This window comes from Entelurus aequoreus, linkage group LG02 (genome assembly GCF_033978785.1).
Source record: "Entelurus aequoreus isolate RoL-2023_Sb linkage group LG02, RoL_Eaeq_v1.1, whole genome shotgun sequence".
Lineage (NCBI taxonomy): Eukaryota > Metazoa > Chordata > Actinopteri > Syngnathiformes > Syngnathidae > Entelurus > Entelurus aequoreus.
Window position 1 is genome coordinate 13,603,789 of NC_084732.1, and position 16,196 is coordinate 13,619,984.

A 16,196-nucleotide genomic window follows, 5' to 3' on the forward strand; every position below is an offset into this window, starting at 1 on the left:
TGTAACTGTTTTTATATTGTTTTACTTTCTTTTTTATTCAAGAAAATGTTTTTGATTTATTTATCTTATTTTTTTATTTTTTTTTAAAAAGGACCTTATCTTCACCATACCTGGTTGTCCAAATTAGGCATAATAATGTGTTAATTCCACGACTGTATATATCGTTATCGGTTGATGTCGGTATCGGTAATTAAGAATTGGACAATATCGGAATATCGGATATCCCTAATAATAATACATAATAAGTGAGGGGAATATTTTTAAAAAATTCCAAATTGTATTTTGTACAACCCTATTAAGTTATTTATTTATCTTCTAAGGACGGAGAACAGTCAGCTTTAAAATAATAGTTGGTACTAAACTACTAAACATTTTAAGTGTCTGTTTTTTTCCCACACGGTGCAACGTGTGAAATAATCATCGTAATATCGTAAATGAAACACAACTCTGAGTACAAACATTAATACATGTGTATTTAATTTAGGGCTCGCAATTTCGGAGAATAACTTAATTTTACATTTAAAAAACGGATTTTGTAAATTGTGTGAGTACGGACGGGAAACGGAGGCGCACTTCCGATCTGCGTCAACTTCCGGGTACATTCTAATCCCGGAAGAGAAGCAATATTTACTTGACACGAATGTCAGCAAAATTTCTGATTTAAGACAACTGGAGCGTTAACACATCGACTGACAACATGGCGACCACCATCAGCACCCAGCGGGGACAGGTAAGTCGAGTCTGTCTTTTCGCCTATGCGCCACTTTAAACCGTTTTAGAATGAAACCTTCGCGAGGGTTCATGTTTACATGGTGCGGGGTGTGACTAAAGTCTGGGTTGAGCTTTTGTGTGGCTAACATGCTAACTGCTAACGTTTATGAAAGCGACAGGTTACATAATGAATGAGTTTGTAATTCATATAAGGGTTCAGGAAAACACAACGAAGATGACACAAATATGACCAAACCTCCTAAAAGTTGGATAAGATAAATGTTGACTTCTTTTTGTAACCTACCCTGGTGTACCTACACTACAGCCTGCAATGGCATCCCCTAGCCCGGGGGTCAGCAACCCGCGGCTCTTTAGCACCGCCCTAGTGGCCCCCTGGAGCTTTTTCAAAAATGGAATAAGATAGAGGGAAAAATATATTTGTTGTTTTGATAATGTTGTTTTGATAATGTTTCTGTAGGACAGGGGTGTCAAACTCAAATACAGAGTGGGCCAAAATTTAAAACTGAACAAAGCCGCGGGCCGAGGTTGAACAAATGAACCTTTTAATAGGGATCCAAACAAGTTTTGCATTGAATATTGAACAAGCAAGGCTTACATAGCTTTATAGTGACATGCAAAATCGAGTTTCACATAATAATAATAATAATTAAAAAATATCAATGGCATATCAAATACAATTTAGATAAAAATTGAATGCCTCTTTTCTATTTGCAGCCTTCTGAGGTAAATATCAACATTAACTTTTTCCACAGGCTAATAAATTTTAAAATAAAATCACAATGAATAAACCAACCATTCAGGACTTTAAACTGCTCAGTTTGCAACACACTGATCTAATCTGATGTGCCCAAGCCAGATACCTGCCATCTTTTCTTGGATGCTAGTTCATTAATGTCGGGGATCCGGCTTTGAGCTGAGGCAACCTTCATTATCCAACGAAGGTGTTCATCAGTCATTATATCTCGTAGTCCGCTGGGACCACAGTCTGCCTTTAACGTCGACTACGAGCTGTCGTCACATCTTCTTTTCATCCATTCTAACAACGTGCCGGTCCAATCACAAAATATGTGCGGCGTCTGTATGCACAAACATGTGAATGCAAAGCATACTTAATCGACAGCGATACAGGTTACACTGAGGGAGCCTGTATAAACAACTTTTACACTGTTAGAAATATACGGCACACTGTGTGAACCCACACCAAACAAGAATGACAAACACATTTTGGGAGAACATCCGCACCGTAACACAACATAAACACAACAGAAAAAATACCCAGAACCCTTTGCAGCACTAACTCTTCTGGGACGCTACAATATATAAACCCCCCGCTACCACCAAACCCCCCCCCCCCACCACACACACACACACACACACACACCTTGTAGCGTCCCGGAAGAGTGAGTGCTGCAAAAGGTTCTGGGTATTTGTTCTGTTGTGTTTATGTTGTGTTACGGTGCGGATGTTATCCCGAAATGTGTTTGTCATTCTTGTTTGGTGTGGATTCACAGTGTGGCGCATATTTCTAACAGTGTAAAAGTTGTTTATACGTGCACCCTCAGTGTAACCTGTATCGCTGTTGATTAAGTATGCGTTGCATTCACTTGTGTGTGCGTGCAGAAGCCGCACATATCATGTGACTGGGCCAGCACTCGTTGGACTGGATGAAAAGCAGACGTGACTATTATTGGGAGGGGCAGGGAAATTGGGAGTCTCCCGGGAGGGTTGGCAAGTATGACAATAAGCGGTGAATGAGGTGTTACCGCGGCACCGCCGCTGTATATAATCGGCGGGCCAGCTCCAGTGTTAATTTGATATCGCCTCAAGGGCCAAGTGAAATTACACGGCGGGCCAAATTTGGTACACGTGCCAGAGTTTGACACCCATGCTGTAAGAGAACAAACATTACGCAAATCTTCCCAATTGTTAGAAATCCCACTGTTTATATTAAACATGCTTCACTGATGACAGTATTTGGCCAGCACCGTTTTGTCCTACTAATTTTGTTGGCCCTTGAACGCACCGCAGTTTGTTTACATACAACTTTCTCCGGCGCTGCCACAGAAAGACGTGTTTTATGCCACTGCCTCTTTGTCTCATTTTGTCCACCAAACTTGTTATGTTGTGCGTGAATGCACAAAGGTGAGCCTTGTTGATGTTATTGACTTGTGTGGAGTGCTAATAATCCATGCTAACATGCTATTTAGGCTAGCTGTGTGCACATATTGCATCATTATGCCTCGTTTGTAGCTATATTTGAGCTCATTTTAAATTCCTTTACTTATGTCCTCTGGGTATTTAATTTATATTTGCATGTCTCATGACACATTTTCTGTATGTAATATTGGCTGCATTTCTGATTGTGTGTCATGTTGTTCCAGACCACAGCAAAGTTTATCATGTTGTTGCAGACCACAGCAAACGTTACCCAGCTTGCAAAGATTGTAATAAATCCATTAGAAGAAGACAACCTGTCCTTTCCTTTAACTTCGTAACTTAGACTCAATATCCCTCTTCAAATCAAGACTCAAAACACACCTATTCCTGACTGCTTATTCATTGTAATCATCTTATCTTCTCTATCATTGTCGTTGTTATTATTGTTGTTTTTAGATTTTATTGTTTTGATTTTGTACGGTGTCCTTGAGTGCCCAGAAAGGCGCCTTCTAAATAAAATGTATTATTATTATTGGGCACACACATCTATACATTTGGCAGTTTTAAACCAGTAATTTCCAGGAGTTATCTCACCCTCTGAGACACTTACTTAATGTGTTGCCTTCATTATAACACTTACATAAGGCATTTTACTTTTTGCGGCTCCAGACAGATTTGTTTTTTGTATTTGTGGTCCAATATGGCTCTTTCAACTTGTTGGGTTGCCGACCCCTGCCCTCGCCCACCAATGTCATGCGTGCCAGTGACGTCACATTGTTAGTAAAGGTGTGTTCCTGCAGGTGTATGTGGGTGAGCTCCCACAGGACTTCCTGCGCATCGCGCCCACGCAGCAGCAGCAGCAGGTGCAGATGGACGCGCAGGCTGCCCACCAGCTGCAGTACGGCGCCGCCATGGGCACCGTGGGCCGCCTCAGCATCACCGTGGTGCAGGTACGGCGCCGAACCTCTGAACTAACCCAACATTAGGCGGCAGTGGTGAGCAGCTGGGTCACGTCCCTAGTTTGCACCTTTATCTGGATCTGCACCGACATGTAGTGACACCTGTAACAGTTTTTGTCTAATTGACCAACCAATCAACTAAGTTAAGTTAAAGTACCAATGATTGTCACACACACACTAGGTGTGGGGAAATTTGTCCTCTGATTTGACCCATCCCCTTGATCACCCCCTGGGAGGTGAGGGGAGAAGTGAGCAGCAGCGGTGGCCGCGCTCGGGAATCATTTTGGTGATTTAACCCCCAATTCCAACCCTTGATGCTGAGTGCCAAGCAGGAAGGTAATGGGTCCCATTTGTATAGTCTTTGGTATGACTCGGCCGGGGTTTGAACTCACGACCTACTGATTTCAGGGCGGACACTCTAACCATGAGACCACAGAGTAGTGCTCACTCTAGACTGGATAGGACAGCTGTAGTGTTCATTTTAGACCAAATAGGACACATAGCACTCTCCTATTGTCGTCTTTGGTGGTCTCTCATTAGAGCAGACTCAAAGACTAGATACAACAGCTCTAGTTCTCATTATAGACGAGATAGGACAGCTCTAGTGCTTACTCTAAACTGGATAGGACAGCTCTAGTGTTCATTTTAGCCCAAATAGGACACATAGCACTCTCCTATTGTCGTCTTTGGTGGCCTGCTTGAAACGTCTCTCATTAGAGCAGACTCAAAGACTAGATACGACAGCGCTAGTTCTGACCCTAGACAAGATGACACAGCCCTAGTGCTCACTCTAGACAAGATGGGACAGCCCTAGTGCTCACTCTAGACTGGATAGGACAGCTGTAGTGTTCATTTTAGACCAAATAGGACACATATAGTGGCCACTAGCGCTGTCCTACGGTCGTTTTTGGTCGCCCGCTTGAAACGTTTCTCATCAGAGCAGACTCAAAGACTATATACGACAGCTCTAGTTGTCATTATAGACTGGATAGGACAGCTTTAGTGTTCATTTTAGCCCAAATAGGACACATAGCACTCTCCTATTGTCGTCTTTGGTGGCCTGCTTGAAACGTCTCTCATTAGAGCAGACTCAAAGACTAGATATGACAGCGCTAGTTCTGACTCTAGACAAGATGGGACAGCCCTAGTGCTCACTCTAGACAAGATGGGACAGCCCTAGTGCTCACTCTAGACTGGATAGGACAGCTGTAGTGTTCATTTTAGACCAAATAGGACACATATAGTGGCCACTAGCGCTATCCTACGGTCGTTTTTGGTGGCCTGCTTGAAACGTCTCTCATCAGAGCAGACTCAAAGACTAGATACGACAGCTCTAGTTCTCATTATAGACGAGATAGGACAGCTCTAGTGCTTACTCTAAACTGGATAGGACAGCTGTAGTGTTCATTTTAGACCAAATAGGACACATAGCACTCTCCTATTGTCGTCTTTGGTGGCCTGCTTGAAACGTCTCTCATTAGAGCAGACTCAAAGACTAGATACGACAGCTCTAGTTCTCATTATAGACGAGATAGGATAGCTCTAGTGCTTACTCTAAACTGGATAGGACAGCTCTAGTGTTCATTTTAGACCAAATAGGACACATAGCACTCTCCTATTGTCGTCTTTGGTGGCCTGCTTGAAACGTCTCTCATTAGAGCAGACTCAAAGACTAGATACGACAGCTCTAGTTCTCATTATAGACGAGATAGGACAGCTCTAGTGCTTACTCTAAACTGGATAGGACAGCTCTAGTGTTCATTTTAGACCAAATAGGACACATAGCACTCTCCTATTGTCGTCTTTGGTGGCCTGCTTGAAACGTCTCTCATCAGAGCAGACTCAAAGACTAGATACGACAGCTCTAGTTCTCATTATAGACTGGATAGGACAGCTTTAGTGTTCATTTTAGCCCAAATAGGACACATAGCACTCTCCTATTGTCGTCTTTGGTGGCCTGCTTGAAACGTCTCTCATTAGAGCAGACTCAAAGACTAGATACGACAGCGCTAGTTCTGACTCTAGACAAAATGGGACAGCCCTAGTGCTCACCTTATACAAGATGGGACAGCCCTAGTGTTCACTCTAGACTGGATAGGACAGCTGTAGTGTTCATTTTAGACCAAATAGGACACATATAGTGGCCACTAGCGCTGTCCTACGGTCGTTTTTGGTGGCCTGCTTGAAACGTCTCTCATCAGAGCAGACTCAAAGACTAGATACGACAGCTCTAGTTCTCATTATAGACTGGATAGGACAGCTTTAGTGTTCATTTTAGCCCAAATAGGACACATAGCACTCTCCTATTGTCGTCTTTGGTGGCCTGCTTGAAACGTCTCTCATTAGAGCAGACTCAAAGACTAGATACGACAGCGCTAGTTCTGACTCTAGACAAGATGGGACAGCCCTAGTGCTCACTCTAGACAAGATGGGACAGCCCTAGTGCTCACTCTAGACTGGATAGGACAGCTGTAGTGTTCATTTTAGACCAAATAGGACACATATAGTGGCCACTAGCGCTATCCTACGGTCGTTTTTGGTGGCCTGCTTGAAACGTCTCTCATCAGAGCAGACTCAAAGACTAGATACGACAGCTCTAGTTCTAATTATAGACTGGACAGGACAGCTTTAGTGTTCATTTTAGCCCAAATAGGACACATAGCACTCTCCTATTGTCGTCTTTGGTGGCCTGCTTGAAACGTCTCTCATTAGAGCAGACTCAAAGACTAGATACGACAGCGCTAGTTCTGACTCTAGACAAGATGGGACAGCCCTAGTGCTCACTCTAGACAAGATGGGACAGCCCTAGTGTTCACTCTAGACTGGATAGGACAGCTGTAGTGTTCATTTTAGACCAAATAGGACACATATAGTGGCCACTAGCGCTATCCTACGGTCGTTTTTGGTGGCCTGCTTGAAACGTCTCTCATCAGAGCAGACTCAAAGACTAGATACGACAGCTCTAGTTCTCATTATAGACTGGATAGGACAGCTTTAGTGTTCATTTTAGACCAAATAGGACACATAGCACTCTCCTATTGTCGTCTTTGGTGGCCTGCTTGAAACGTCTCTCCTCAGAGCAGACTCAAAGACTAGATACAACAGCGCTAGTTCTGACTCTAGACAAAATGGGACAGCCCTAGTGCTCACTCTAGACTGGATAGGACAGTTGTAGTGTTCATTTTAGACCAAATAGGACACATAGTGGCCACTAGCGCTGTCCTACGGTCGTTTTTGGTCGCCCGCTTGAAACGTCTCTCATCAGAGCAGACTCAAAGACTAGATACGACAGCTCTAGTTCTGACTCTATACAAGATGGGACAGCCCTAGTGCTTACTCTAAACTGGATAGGACAGCTCTAGTGTTCATTTTAGACCAAATAGGACACATATAGTGGCCACTAGCACTGTCTTACTGTCGTCTTTGGTCGCCTGCTTGAAATGTCTCTCATCAGAGCACACTAGAAGACTAGATAGGACAGCTGTAGTGCTCACTTTAGACTAGATAGGACAGCTGTAGTTAAAGTTTAAGTACCAATGATTGTCACACACACACTAGGTGTGGCGAAATGATTCTCTGCATTTGACCCATCAACCTTGATCACCCCCTGAGAGGTGAGGGGAGGAGTGAGCAGCAGCGGTGGCCACGCCCAGGAATAATTTTTGGTGATTTAGCCCCCCATTCCAACCCTTGATGCTGAGTTTAACTAACATTTTAATATTTTTTAATTCACAGGGCAATATAAAAAAAACTATAGAGTAGTATTAAAAAAATGCTAAAATTAGATAAAACTCAATCTTTTTGTTATAGGTGACAAAGTGTACTATTATGGGTTATTACAGGACTGCCCAACTACTGACCATTCAGTAGTTGACCAGCTCAAGTTTTGATGGCCCGCAACATATTGTCAGTGCAAAACAACAGTAAAAATGTAAGGAAAAAGACGTAATGTAATGAGAAAAAGCTGGAATTGTTATAATAATAATACAACTTGTCATTTGTAACACAAAACTGACAAATTTTTTTCATTTATAATGTCTGTTTATAGCATTTTTTTTTACAAAATAAAGATAACTATCAAAATGGCCCACACATACTTTGACTTTACAAAGTTTCAATTTTCCCGACTATAGGGCGCACCGGTATATAAGCCGCCGCCACTAAGTTTTAGAAGTAAAAATATGTTTTCGTATATTAGCCGCACATATATATGTCGTGAAATGAGTTGTATATTAAGAAAGGTTTTGTAAATATTTATTTACATACCTTAATTGTTTCCAAACGGTGCCTGTAACACGGCAGTAAAACGGCTGATCAAACAAAACAGAAGTCATCGTCATGGACCCACTAGCTTCGGAAGCTCGCTTTCCAATCAGCTAAATAGACTCAATAAAGCCACAGTGACGTTTGGGTGAATATACTGAGGAATTTTGTGAAACTGAAATGATACAAAAAGAATGCCATTGTAAGTTAATAGTTTTGATGGCCCGCAACATATTGTCAGAGCAAAACAACAGTAAAAATGTAAGGAAAAAGACCTAATGTGTACAGTTTTGGTAATGGGTACATTCGCACCCACCTGCACAAATGTACTTCAAAATGTAACAATCAAAATAAATATGCCTTTTTTTGTTTACTAGGGCATGCATATATAATATGCATTAGTTTGACCATTTAAAATCAACGATAATAAAAAGGAGATGCTTAGAAATAGCATAAAAATGCCCCAAAAACTTGAAAAAACGCGATTCATAGCGTTATTTTTTGTTGTAACCATCATGAGCGTTCTGTTCAGGTATATTTCTTTTATATTTTGATAAATCATCATAAATAGGTATTGATCAATCTTTAAGCTGTGTGTATTTGATTTCAGTTTGCTTTTGACATCTTATTTAGAATTGTAGTTGAAACTTTTACAACCTTGTGTTGCGCTCATGATGGCGTAACCAAACTAGATTATTTTGACTATTTATTCCCTTTTTTACATTTAGTATATTAAAATATACTGTGTTTTATGCTTTTTTCTTTTTGGAACATATACAATACATATAATACAATAAAGTCCCATATAAAATTATGTTTCTAGCAATACTTTAATTTTGCCTTTGAAAGAAACACTCCAATGTCCATTACTGGAGCTGTACTCTAATGTAATGGGAAAAAGCTGAAATTTTGGTATTAATAATAATACAACTTGTCATTTGTAACACAAAACTGACACAAAGTTTTCATTTATAACGTCTGTTTATAGCTTTTTTTTTTTTACAAAATAAAAAAAATATATATCAAAAAGGCCCTCACATACTTTGACTTTACAAAGTTTCGACACTTTTACGATATTTTCCGAACTATAGGGCTTACCAGTACATAAGATGCACCCACTAAGTTTTAGAAGTAAAAATATTTGTTCATATATTAGCCTCACCGGACTACAAACCACAAATATACACTACTGTTCAAAAGTTTGGGGTCACATTGAAATGTCCTTATTTTTGAAGGAAAAGCACTGTACTTTTCAATGAAGATAACTTTAAACTAGTCTTAACTTTAAAGAAATACACTCTATACCAGGGGTGTCAAACTCATTTTAGATCGGGGGCCACATGGAGAAAAATCTACTCCCAAATGGGCCGGACTAGTAAAATCACAGCACGATAACTTAAATATAAAGACAACTTCAGATCTTTTTCTTTGTTTAAAAAAATATAAAACAAGCACATTCTGAAATTGTACAAATCATAATATTGTTGTTGTTTTTTTACACTTACATGTTGCAGTTAATAGTATTCTATCTTTATTTGTCGTTATTTATATTTTCTGAATAAATTATGTGACAATGTTCATCAGTCAACTCATTGGTGTTAATTTTCAATCTATCAAAATAAAAAAAAAATATGAAAATGTTTGTTATTTATGTAGTTTGATCATTTTCCTCGACTGATGTACTAACATCTTGTTGTTTATTTTGTACATATATAGCATCATCTACAACGATACAAATAATTGCTATTGCGACATCCAGTGGACACATTTAGAACAGCAGTTTCTTTCATTCAAAAGGTTCAGATTAATTTTTATACTTAGCAAACTCATCCCGCGGGCCGGATAAAACCTGTTCGCGGGCCTGATCCGGCCCTCGGGCCGTACGTTTGACGCCCCTGCTCTATACATTGCTAATGTGGTAAATGACTATTCTAGCTGCAAATGTCTGGTTTTTGGTGCAATATCTACATAGGTGTATAGAGGCCCATTTCCAGCAACTATCACTCCAGTGTTCTAATGGTACAATGTGTTTGCTCATTGGCTCAGAAGGCTAATTGATGATTAGAAAACCCTTGTGCAATCATGTTCACACATCTGAAAACAGTTTAGCTCGTTACAGAAGCTACAAAGCTGACCTTCCTTTGAGCAGATTGAGTTTCTGGAGCATCACATTTGTGGGGTCAATTAAACGCTCAAAATGGCCAGAAAAAGAGAACTTTCATCTGAAACTCCACAGTCTATTCTTATTCTTAGAAATGAAGGCTATTCCACAAAATTGTTTGAGCAGATTGAGTTTCTGGAGCATCACATTTGTGGGGTCAATTAAACGCTCAAAATGGCCAGAAAAAGAGAACTTTCATCTGAAACTCGACAGTCTATTCTTGTTCTTAGAAATGAAGGCTATTCCACAAAATTGTTTGAGCAGATTGAGTTTCTGGAGCATCACATTTGTGGGGTCAATTAAACGCTCAAAATGGCCAGAAAAAGAGAACTTTCATCTGAAACTCGACAGTCTATTCTTGTTCTTAGAAATGAAGGCTATTCCACAAAATTGTTTGGGTGACCCCAAACTTTTGAACGGTAGTGTATGAAAAAAGATCAAAAATAGACCATTCATCGGCAGTGCCCCTTAGTATATCCCGGAAAATACGCTATATACTTGGTGAGATTGTGAGTTTTTCCAGCGTTTGCTTTCAGGCCAAGCTGGCAAAGAACTACGGGATGACCCGGATGGATCCGTACTGTCGCCTCCGCTTGGGCTACGCCGTGTACGAGACGCCCACGGCTCACAACGGCGCCAAGAACCCGCGCTGGAACAAGGTGATCCAGTGCACGGTGCCCCCTGGTGTCGACTCCTTCTACCTGGAGATCTTTGACGAGGTGGGCCGCCGGGGTGGGGGTGGGGGTGGGGTGGACCGGAAGGAGGCGCCGTGTTGACTTGTTTTGTTGTTGTGGCGGACAGAGGGCGTTCTCCATGGACGACCGCATCGCGTGGACGCACGTCACCGTCCCCGAGGGTCTGAGGGAGGGCAGCGTGGTGGATGAGTGGTTCACGCTCAGCGGCCGGCAGGGCGACGACAAGGAGGGCATGATCAACCTGGTCATGTCTTTTTCTGTCAGTATACAAGTTGAACTCACAGCTATCTTGCTGCACTTTCTATTTATTTCATTTGTTTTTCCGTCCAGTCCTTCCCGGCAGGAATGATGCCTCAGCCCGTGGTCCTGATGCCGTCTGTCTACCAACAGGGCGTCGGTTACGTGCCCATCACAGGTCACATGCTCGATCACATGCCTTCATTAGGGTTGGAAAAGTTACCGTTGTCCTCGTGTCTCCAGGCGTGCCGGCGGTCTACAACCACGGCGTGTTGCCCATGGCGGTGCCGGGTGCCGTGCCAGCCGGCGAGGTCCAGGGCGTGCAGCCGTGCAGCGAGGAGGACCTCAAGGCTCTGCAGGACATGTTCCCAAACCTGGACCCGGAGGTGGTGCGCACCGTGCTGGAGGCTCAGCAGGGCAACAAGGACACCGCCATCAACTCGCTGCTGCAGATGGCCGAGGAGCTCTAACGGCGAGGTCGTCGTCCCGTTCCCTCGTCTTGCTCGCTGTCCTGGCCGCTTCCCGTCTTTTGTCACGTTATCCCCCCGCCCCCCTCCACCCGTCATCATGGATGCTATTTTGCACGGTGGTTTCCATCACGACACAGATGTCCGATGATGTAAGAAAGGAGACCAAGAAAAAAGACGGATGCAAAGCACCACCGGTCACATGACTTGCTCCCAGCCAATCAGGTGCCAGGAGCGGCCACTCGTCGTATTCGCGCAAAGATGCTTATCGTTGTTGACCAAAAGTGAGCTGTTTATATTTCCTTCTCATCACTTTGGACCCCGGCCGCACCAAACGTCCTCATTCTCAAAAGTGTCAGCTTTAAATGTACTTGTAAAAAAAATAAAAATATATACATGAAGCCTGCTGCAATTTGTTGTATGATTGCACTCAAACTCAATATAGTTCTAACTAATCGATTAAATAGATTAAAATCGATTATTAAAATAGTTGCCGATTAATTTAATTATCGATTCGTTGGATCTATGCTATGCGCATGCACAGAGGTTTTTTTTGTTTTTTTTTTATTTAAAAAATTATTTATTTCTTCTTTTTTTTTTAAATAAACCTTTATTTATAAACTGCAACATTTACAAACAGCTGAGAAACAATAATCAAAATAAGTATGGTGCCAGTATGCTGTTTTTTTTTCAATAAAATACTGGATACGATAGAAATGTAGTTTCTCTTTTATCCGATTATTAATCGATTAATCGAAGTAATAATCGACAGATTGATCGATTATCAAATTAATCGTTAGTTTCAGCCCCAGTTCTAACTAGCAAATATCCTGCCAAAAAAATACAAACCCCGTTTTCATATGAGTTGGGAAATTGTGTTAGATGCAAATATAAACGGAATACAATGATTTACAAATCATTTTCAACCCATATTCAGTTGAATATGCTACAAAGACAACATATTTGATGTTCAAACTGAAAAACTTTTTTTTTTTTTTGCAAATAATCATTAACTTTAGAATTTGATGCCAGCAACACGTGACAAAGAAGTTGGGAAAGGTGGCAATAAATACTGATAAAGTTGAGGAATGCTCATCAAACACTTATTTGGAACATCCCACAGGTGAACAGGCAAATTGGGAACAGGTGGGTGCCATGATTGGGTATAAAAGTAGATTCCATGAAATGCTCAGTCATTCACAAACAAGGATGGGGCGAGGGTCACCACTTTGTCAACAAATGCGTGAGCAAATTGTTGAACAGTTTAAGAAAAACCTTTCTCAACCAGCTATTGCAAGGAATTTAGGGATTTCACCATCTACGGTCCGTAATATCATCAAAGGGTTCAGAGAAACTGGAGAAATCACTGCACGTAAGCAGCTATGCCCGTGACCTTCGATCCCTCAGGCTGTACTGCATCAACAAGCGACATCAGTGTGTGAAGGATATCACCACATGGGCTCAGGAACACTTCAGAAACCCACTGTCAGTAACTACAGTTGGTAGCTACATCTGTAAGTGCAAGTTAAAACTCTCCTATGCAAGGCAAAAACCGTTTATCAACAACACCCAGAAACGCTGTCAGCTTCGCTGGGCCTGAGCTCATCAAAGATGTACTGATATAAAGTGGAAAAGTGTTCTGTGGTCTGACGAGTCCATATTTCAAATTGTTTTTGGAAACTGTGGACGTCGTGTCCTCCGGACCAAAGAGGAAAAGAACCATCCGGATTGTTATAGGCGCAAAGTTGAAAAGCCAGCATGTGTGATGGTATGGGGGTGTATTAGTGCCCAAGACATGGGTAACTTACACATCTGTGAAGGCACCATTAATCAGAGGTGGGACCAAGTCATTGCTTTGCAAGTCACAAGTAAGTCTCAAGTCTTTGCCCTCAAGTCTCGAGTCAAGTCCCGAGTCAAGACAGGCAAGTCCCGAGTCAAGTCCAAAGTCAAGACTGGAAAGTCTTAAGTCAAGTCACAAGTCCTGCATTTTGAGTTTCGAGTCCTTTCAAGTCCTTTTGACCACAGACTAATATTTTTACACAGATTGTGTATGCTTTTAAACCGCTGTATTTATTTATTAAAACAAGTGCATTCGAAATAGCAGGAAAGAAAATAGTACTGACATTGCAATTCATAATAGCACCATTAACCAGTCATTTTAATAGTTTAAACAATTTTAAACATTTAACTAATTCCTTTACAGAATAAACACATTTGCAAAAACAAGTGCAACTGTACTTATTTGTACAAAAGTGTTAACATTGTATTTCCATGGCATATTGCATTGTAACTAGTTCCACAGCAGTTTCTATTCTGTTCTTACCTTATCTCATTGATCTCATCTCATACTGTATGTGTGTTGATGTGTGCATACACATAAAAAACATAACAAATACATGAACATAACAATGAACAGAGTTGTACTTTTTAGATGTCAGGGCCCTATGCAATATGTACACATATTCTTGATATAGTATACATTTTAACTGACCTTTATTTGACAATGTTTGTCTTTTTGTAGGTGGCTAAAGTATGCGGTGCTGCTGACCGCCGTCTAACGTTACGTTACTGTGTGTGATACATTGACTAACGTAACGTTATGTGTAGGTACTTCATGCAACCCTGCTTAAAAAATCACTTGACAAAAAGTATGAATAAGGTAGCAAACTGCAGTGGACGCAACATATTGCCGTGTTTGAAATTACGTTATAACCATAAACATCTTATAAGTAGACGCAATATTGGTTGCTGTGACGCGAGCAATTTGCATCTTGAAGTGGTGATGAGGAGCCGGCGAGCAGCCTAAACTGACAGTTGACAGGTAAAAAACAAAGATGCTGGTGTTCAGCGTTTTCCTGCTCAAATGAGCGGACTGTTGAAAATAGGAATCGGGGGATTACTTTTCACAAGTAAGATTTAACATTAATGTACTATTGGTTGTATTTTATGAAAATAATATTACCACAGAGTTGAGAAGGAGCAAAGATCTTCAATATTTGTATGTGAAAATCACAAATAAATCTTCTGGGGGAGGATGACGCCCCTACAGGGGTTTGGTTTACAAACTTTCAGCCCCACCTAAAACAAAATTCACCAGCCGCCACTGATTATGATGCATTCTCATTTTAGGCAAAATATAAGACAATACTTTCTTAACAGTATAATTGTAACCAGGAATAAGTCTTCAAGGAACAATATTCAAATACTAACATTGTTGAGTAAAACAGAATTTGGTTTTATTCTGAATCCAGTGAAACAGATTGGTGGTTTTAGCTGATACTTTCAGGTGTTTATATATGTTTAAGTATTTGGCAGACGATTTTATCCAAAGCGACATTCATAAAAAATACATACAAAACAATCACTGTAAACATGATCATTTAAGGGAAGAATGTAATACAAAATATCAATAGAAAGTGTCACGACAGAATAAACTCTCTGCTGCTGCAGCAACAGAGATACGGTCTATAAGATATATAGATATCTAATGTATTCATACATTGTTTATGTAGCATGTATATATAACGTAATCATATTGTTTCTTCAATTTAAAAATAGCTGACCGGTTTTTCCCCCTTCTCTGGTATTATATTCCCAGTTTTAATCTCGGACGTCTGGTCATTTATAGCGTATAAGAATATTCTATTACTGTTAAGCAAACTATGAATAATAAAACATGTGTCCGTTACCATAGCTACACGTATGACAAAAAAGCGCGTGAAAATGAGTGGTATTCAGTGAGGTAAAATGAATTCAATGCGTTGACAGTTCATTGCTCCTGCCAAATGAATTGCACTGAGTGGAGCGGATCACCACTCCAAGATGGCGGCCCCGCGTCTCGTCTGCGCCAGTAGGCAGTAGCGCTCGATGCTGCGTACCCTTATAAGATGTCTATGGTTATGACGTTAGCAGTGAGTTTACAGCCTCACTGATTTAACTACACAGCAAATAAAAGTCACGTTACTTAGCCAATAAACGTTATCTTACATTCAAAACGTACCCTTCTTTGTGCAACTTCAAATGTCGAACAAAGTTGGAAGTTGTTGCGTCTCCGTCTGTAATATTCCAACTGCGTGATTTGCATACGGCAATTCGTTGACCAAGTCGTAGTTTTTATACCCGAACGAAACCAACTTTGGTATAAATCTTTCTCACTGGCGCGTTGTTTGACAACTCTTGTTCATTGGTTGTCCTGCAATTTGAATGGATCAATGCTGTGTGATGAAAACAATGTAGATCTAATTTGATTGGCTGTTGTACTGAGAGCACACACGCTGACACGCAGCACACACGCTGATAGACAGACACGTACAAAATGAAAGCTACGGAGCGCTCCCAAATAACTTTTTAAGCTTTAGGTTTTGGGGAAAGTAGCAAGTCATGTCAAGTCAAAAGGCTCAAGTCCAAGTGAAGTCACAAGTCATTGATGTTAAAGTCTAAGTCGAGTTGCAAGTCTCTTTACATTTTGTCAAGTCGAGTCTAAAGTCATCAAATTCATGACTCGAGTCTGACTTGAGTCCAAGTC

At 40.9% G+C, this 16,196-nt stretch overlaps 1 protein-coding gene across 1 annotated transcript; it reads left to right on the plus strand.

The window, feature by feature from the left end:
- Positions 1 to 558: 558 nt before the first annotated feature.
- On the plus strand, positions 559 to 12,072 carry tollip (toll interacting protein). The gene is made up of 6 exons (XM_062066592.1): positions 559 to 730; positions 3,690 to 3,839; positions 10,809 to 10,991; positions 11,074 to 11,226; positions 11,298 to 11,382; positions 11,448 to 12,072. Exons 1-6 carry the CDS (start codon positions 698 to 700, stop codon positions 11,672 to 11,674), a joined length of 831 nt encoding a protein of 276 aa, XP_061922576.1. The 5' UTR covers positions 559 to 697; the 3' UTR covers positions 11,675 to 12,072.
- The last annotated feature ends 4,124 nt before the right edge of the window (positions 12,073 to 16,196 follow it).